At 39.0% G+C, this 7,162-nt stretch overlaps 1 protein-coding gene across 1 annotated transcript in view; it reads left to right on the forward strand.

The window, feature by feature from the left end:
* KDM5A (lysine demethylase 5A) overlaps positions 1 to 6,302 on the forward strand; it is a 49,491-nt gene extending 43,189 nt beyond the window's left edge. Inside the window, exons 26-27 of the mRNA XM_009288317.1 lie at positions 978 to 1,388; positions 3,610 to 6,302. Coding sequence (XP_009286592.1) covers positions 978 to 1,388; positions 3,610 to 3,822 — 624 coding nt within the window. The 3' untranslated portion in view covers positions 3,823 to 6,302. The remainder of the gene's footprint in view (positions 1 to 977; positions 1,389 to 3,609) is intronic.
* The last annotated feature ends 860 nt before the right edge of the window (positions 6,303 to 7,162 follow it).

The following is a 7,162-nucleotide window of genomic DNA, read 5'->3' on the forward strand; positions in this document are numbered from 1 at the left end:
TGTTTTTTTTTTTTTTGGGGGGTGGGGGGGTGGGTGTTGCAACATTTTCTGGTTAACCCTTATGAATACTTGTTTGACCAGAACTACTCATTTTGAATTGAATACCTTTCAATGTCTATTTACATGCAAAATAGGTAGACTTTTGTAAAATAATCTTCAGAGGATTTGCTTTTGAGTAGCTATAGTAAATAATGTACTATAAGCCAGTAAAAGACTGTTTACTGTATGTCCTTAATCTATTAATAATTATTAAGGTTAAAGTATATAGCTGGATTTACTGAAATTGAGCCAGTCCTGTTTGTACAAAGGAGCTATACATGTGAATCTTTCAGACATAAATAGGACTTGTCACTGTGGATGCTACCTGCAGTGACAGAGTTTGCCAATTTTAAGCCTCACTTCTGATCTGAATCTGCTACTTAAGATTTGTTCATGATGCCAGGATGGTTACAATGTGTGCCACTTTGGAAGCTATTCAAATAATGGATCTGTTACTTTCTTCTCTTGCTTGAGTTGATGATACATTTTAAGAATTCACCAATTGCTCTTTCTTAATCTCCAGAATAGCAATTGCTTTCTCTCAAAAATAATTACAGGCAAGACTGACCTAGGATGAAAAATAAGCAAGAGCAACTAACAAATGATTAGTCTTCTCAACTTTTATTAAAAAGCAATGTGAGAAGGGAGTTGTAATTATTGGTATTCTGCCTCCTTACCCTTGCTGATGGTTTACTTTTTCCACTGCACATTTTTGATTCATTGTACCACTTACTATTTTTTTCTAGTATGGTGAAAATAAAGTTGAGCCCCTTTTTGTTTAGAATTTGTAACAGTATGTTGTTAAATAGGTTTCTTCATACCATGTCAGGGCAATGGTGGAGGTAAGTACATCTCTCAAACTGCAGGTTTGCAGTATATGAAAATTCGCATTTAAAAAAAAAAAAAAAAAAAAATCTCTTTTCACCCTTTCTATGAAGGATGACAGCATGGATGAGAAACCACTGAAAATGAGAGGGAGAGACTCTTCTGAGAGGAAGCGGAAACGAAAGCTGGAGAGAGCAGAGCAGTTCTTTGGAGATATGAAGCAAAAATCTAAAGAGCTGAAAAAACTGGAAAAACCCAAGAAGAAGAAGCTAAAACTCACCATGGATAAGACAAAGGAGCTAAACAAGCTGGCAAAGAAACTGGCTAAGGAAGAGGAGCGGAAGAAGAAGCGAGAGAAAGCAGTTGTCACAAAGGTGGAACTAGCAAAGGAGAGCACAGAGAAAAAAAGAGAGAAGAAGGTTCTAGATATTCCTTCTAAGTATGACTGGTCAGGAGCAGAAGAGTCAGATGATGAGAATGCCGTATGTGCTGCACAAAACTGCCAGAGGCCCTGCAAGGACAAAGTGAGTTTTCGCTTAGTTCTGTCATAGGCAATTCCATGCGAAGTCAAAAGCCCCAGTGCAATTTAATAATTAGGTTGAACAGCATGAGCAACAAAAGCGGTATGGTTGGAAATCAGAGAGGATTGAGTAGTACTTGGGTAGGTACACAGATGTAGCAGACAAAACTATAGAACTTCCTTATTTTCTTAGGTACTTTAAAACAGGAGGAGAAGATGGAAAACTAGAATCTGGGAAAAGGTACTCTGTCTTGGTTGGGAAGTTTAACTTCTTCAAGCTGTGTAATTTTTTGCTGGCTATGTGCAACACGCATTGTCTGATTCGAAGGATTAATTCTTTGACTCAGCTAGAGATGTTCCTGACTTCAGTGTGCTTCTGAGCAGAAGTGGGATGTGCAATGTTCCTAAATGAAGTAAATTTTCTGTATTTCTTGCATACAGTCTGTGAACAGCGATGCTGCAGGCTGAGGCATCTACAAACTGCAGTGCTTCACTTTTCTTGTTGGAGATAAATAATCAGTGATTTTAGACCTGATTGGATTATTACAAAAGAAACTTGATCTGCCTCTATGGTACTGCCTGTCCTGATTGTCAGCTTTTAACACTGACTAACTGATGATCAAAAAATGTTTTTTTGGAATGTTTTTTTTCCTGCTTTTTAGAAAGAAGAAGAAAAAAAGCGCTCCCAATAATAACTGTGGGATTGACACTATACTGCATTGGCTTGCACAAGAGGGAGTAGGAACAAATACAAATACCAAGAACTTATTTTTTGTTTCGCAAAATTGAAACATGGAATTCAAATGTTCATTTGAACATTTAAAAAGACCAGTGAAAGATCAGTTTTGAAGTCTTAAACTTAAACCAAGGTTAGAAATCACACTCAATCACTCAAAAGATGATACAGTCTTTGTACCACCATTCTCTTTACTTCACAGATGATAATTAGCTTATATTAGTACCTTTTTACAGAAATTGAGAAGGCAAGAGGGAGAAGAGTGCCTTAAAGTTCATATTATAAAGAAGGTTGTACTAAATTTGTCAAACTTCCATAAATTAAACTGAGTAAAATTCCTGATTGTATAATCAAAGCTTTTAATGGAGTGACTGTCTTTCCATAAGGTTGGTCACCTTTTTGTACGTTTAACAGGTGAATGCCATACAGGTGAAAAATGGCAGATACAGGAATGTAATGACTGAAGCTGCAGCTGTTAGTATCCATTACTAGTTACTTTTAAAAATTTGTTCAGGAATAGTTTTCCTACAAACTAAAGTAAAATCTTGAGCTGATAATGTTTCTTCATTTTAGATAGGTTGCCACTGCTGTTATTTTTACAATGTATTTTCATTTTCACATTCCCCTGGAAGGTGAAAGTAGAACTACAGCAGTAACAATTTTTATAGCTGTACCAGTGCATGCCATTAAAATTAAGAATCTGTGTTCCTTACCCTGCAGATCTCAGTTTCTGCCTGCTGGCTCAAATTAACGCGTACTTTTACTCAGGGAATTACAGAAATCTAATAATTCATCTTTTTTTCCTTCCTAAGTTTTTAGTTTACTTTTTATGCCTTTTCCTAATTGTTCTATAGCAAGTTCAGCTTAAAGTTTGAAATATTTTAGCTTAAATGTGCTGACACTTTGGAGTTAGTTTTGTGTGCATTTTTTGGCATTTGGTGGCCAGCTGTATACCCAGTATCTAGCTGGTAGAAAAGTATTAAAGCTGCTGATGTCATGTGGCTTTTTTTTTTTTAGCCAAAAGCAGTAATCAAGTCCTTCTGTTTTCTGTAATTTTTAAGTTGCAAAAGCTACCATTTGATAATGCAGTCTAAGGGGATATATATAATTTAGGATGGGTATTTGTAGACTCTCATCTATGCTGAAGTAACTGTCCCTGAGCACACTCCTATTTTAAATGTGTTCTAGCATACCCGTCTTTCATTTGACGAGAGCTGAGTGTCATCTTCCTCAGTAGTAGTAATAGTGTGTGTTTGTATTGTGATGGTCTAAGGATGCAAGAGGGGCAAGGTTTTTTTGGAATAGTGCTATTTTTTATTAAACTGGAGCAGCTTGTTAAAACAAGCTCTGTAGGGCATTAATTTGTGCCCAAAAGCTTTTGTGTTCTATGTATATCAGGTGGGTTTAATAGAAGGTATTTTCTTCATAAACTCTGCCTATCTGTCTTTCCTTGTAATGTGCTATGTGTTGCTGATCTGATCTCTTGCAGGTAGACTGGGTGCAGTGTGATGGTGGCTGCGATGAGTGGTTTCATCAAATTTGTGTTGGCGTCTCTCCGGAAATGGCTGAGAACGAGGATTACATCTGTATAAACTGTGCAAAGAAGCCAATGCAGGGACCAAGTAGCCCTGCTCATGCACCACCTCCTCCTTTCTTATTGAGCTACAAACTACCAATGGAAGATCTTAAGGAGACAAGTTAGCAGCTACTTGATGCCTGGAACTTGTTGGGAAATGGACCACTGAAACCCTACAGAAAGAGAGGGTTTGAAGCTAATGTAGCCACTGAGCTTCACTTCCAAGGATGTACAGACCTGCAGCAGAGTTGGTCCCTTCCTTACAGCTGGCTTCCTTCATACAGCGGGGACGTCAAGGCACAGTGGTACTGACTCATCTATGCAGACACCACCTGATTAGGAGCTCCAGCCAGTGTTTTTTGACTTGAGTATTTCCATCTTTGAGTGTGGCTGTTGCTCTTAGAGACTGAGCAAACCCGAGGCTGTTAGATTAGACACTTCAGGGTGTTACAAGTACATGTTGGCAGTGGAGCTGGCCTGGAATTGGTGGGCATAGGCTGGAGCTTTTAGGCCTACCAGGTTACCCTAAGGAGGTGACTTTGGAAGTTATCTTTTGCCTCCCCATGCCAACCCAGTGAGCAGGGCAATGTCTTGGGAGAGTTAAGTTGCCTCCATATCCGGGCAGCTAACACTACACTATAAGGATGGGAGCAAGTGGATGAATTTCTTTTAATTTCTCTTTTGTAGCTAAAGGGCAGAGGAGCTCATGATCTCAGAAATCAGCAAAGGTTCTGTTTACCAAAAAAGAAACCCAACTCTACTCCACTAGGCAAAATTTTTTCCTTAGTGGGGAACAGCTGATCTTCCCGTCCTGAGGAGGGCCAGAAAACATTGATGAAGATGTCTAGCTAGACCAGAGCTTGGGAAAAGCAGAGTGCTTCCCTTTCCACAGGGGTGCCCTCTCCTGTTCTAGGCTTTGCTTAGAATTCTGCACTCCTGCACGTTAAAGTTGTCTCACGCAGGATGGAGCTGGCGAGGAGGTACAGCACCCAGGGCACCAGCTTCTGTGATCTGTACCCAGGGATGGGAAGGAAAGAAGACAGCCCACTTACCTCAGAGGTTACACTGACATGTGCTTCTGTGAAAAGTTTCACTCACAACTCTTTCCGGTATCATCAGGCTACGGGCATGGCCTCAAGCGATACCAGCAAGCAGTCTGCAGATACTGTTCGCAGCGCAAATCCCCCTCCCTGCTGGCTTTGCTGGATGTGTACCAGTGTACAATCAGCAACAGTTCTTGTTTGAAGTTGCCCCTGGCTTTGCCAGAGGACCAGAGGGCTTGGGGTCATCCTGGGTGACAGTTGTTTTAGTAAATCCATTTTTAAAGAAGGACTTGTTTTTACTTTTTTCTAAATGTCTCAGACTACTGACTTGTTCTATAAATAGATTATTTTTCTTTGATTTTTTTATACTTACCACTGTTAACCAGCAGCACAGACAGAGGTTCACAAAGCAAAAACCTGCCCGTGGGCTTGGGTTTTTTTACTCCATTCCTTCCTTGTAGTACAAGGAATTAGCAGTTACCTTCCCCATTCTAGCCTGACCAGCTGCCTGTGTTTTAAATAGGTAAATACATTTCATGTGCTACCTTTGTGTTTGGGTTTGTTCCTATTAGTGGGGCATCTGGGCCTTAACGACTCCAGTGGATGCTGGCTTTATGTATGTGAATGTCTGAAGCCAGCCACTGGGCTGTCTTGTCCCCCTCTCCACTCGCTCCCTATTGTGTTTCCATTCTTCTGCAGTTCTAGGAGTGTTGTAAGTAGTGTCCAGTCTTACTAGGAGCTGGATTGGGATTTAAAGAAATATTGACAAAAACAAAAGTGTTCTGTCTTGGCTGTTCTGTGTCCCTTCTCTTGTTCTCTAATATTTGGAAGTTTATTTATCTGGCAGAATTATCCATCCAAAAAAAAAAAATTCAGCTCAGGTAGACGAACTTTATCAGTTTGTTTTATTTGTGCCTGCTACCTGGGAAGAGGAAGATGTGCAAAAGAAAAAGAACTAAGATGGAGGGCAGAAGATACAGGGTCTTGGGAGCTTTGAGTGCAAACTGGGCACAGACTTCTAATTCCTGCTCCTTAAAGACTAATATGGTATTAAAAGCAAAAGCAAGCTGTGGTTAAGCATGTGGCTGAACGGGCACTGTAGCAAACATAAGAGTATTATTTGTTTACTTATTTATGAAGGAGTCTATGCTATAGCTAGACATACCCTCTTTTTGCCTTCAGTTACGTTTTTTTTCTTCTCAATGTATGCTTAGTTTTGGTAAACTGGGTTAAACAGATGTTACTTTCCTTCAAGCTTTAACTGATGGTACTACATAAATGTTTCCCTATATGGAGTGGATAGACTCTCTGTCACAGATGTTTAATCGTTCCAGAAGTAGACTAGTACAAGATTTCTTAAAGAATCCCAGTGTTCTGTATTCTTTCCTGACTCCTAGAATCCGTGACACAACAGGGAAAATATGGTTAGCATATCCTGTTAGCCACTGAGCATATCCTCTTAACCATTCCTACATTCTCTGTCGCGATAAAGTCATTGTTATATGTAATTACCATCAACTGGAAAAGTGATCTTTTAGTAAATCTGCATTGAATGTTCCTGTTTCTCTGAGTAGAAGGTGTGGTGGAGAGTGTTAACAGTAGCACTAGTTACAAGGAGAAGGAAACAAACAGCTATACAATGCAATGGTCAATCATTCTGCTTGTAATGAGCATAGAAAAGAGTAAACAACCGAAGGAAATGTGCAAATAATGTGCGAAAGGTCACATTTTTAGTAGCTGTTTTTCATATTATCACATGGAGAGGCTCTTTATTACACTGTCGAAAGGAGGTTCCCACGTTTTTTCTAGTTACGGATGTCACCTGCTTTCGGGTAAGGTGTTCATAAACCGAAGACCATTAGCTTTACATCTTATTGTTTAAGCTTATTATTTAAGAGCTAATTCCTCTCAAAGGATTGCTGATAGTATGAACTTATGAATAAATGTTAACTTTTGGAAAAATCTGTAGATATGTAGTTAGTGGTTGAAAAACCTAAAGCTACGCTGTGGTATTGTCTCTGGATCTTAGGGTTTTGAATTTTTATAAAAACATATGCAAAGAAGTAAGCCAAAGTTAAGCTAAGGAAGTAATTTTCTTACACGTCTGCTACAGCTGTAGGAAAAATCTCTCGTGCTTTGGGGACAAAATCTCAGTATACACAAAATCTCAGCTCGTGTATCTAGAAAGGTACATGTCTTAATGCTATATTCTACAAAGGATACTAGCCACTGTTCATGTTATTTCTCTTCATGTATTTGACACAAAAGGTCAAAGAAATGACCTGAGCTGTTGCGAGGAACTAAAAATGGCCAGGACTTGAGTTGTATATGTTATCCAAACCATGCAGGTTTGGTTTTTTTGGGTTGTGTTTTTTTTTTGTTTTTTTTTTTTTTTAAGATTTTTTTTTTTTTTTTTTTTTTTT

This window comes from Aptenodytes forsteri, unplaced genomic scaffold (assembly GCF_000699145.1).
Source record: "Aptenodytes forsteri isolate BGI_AS27 unplaced genomic scaffold, ASM69914v1 Scaffold56, whole genome shotgun sequence".
In the NCBI taxonomy this organism is placed as follows: domain Eukaryota; kingdom Metazoa; phylum Chordata; class Aves; order Sphenisciformes; family Spheniscidae; genus Aptenodytes; species Aptenodytes forsteri.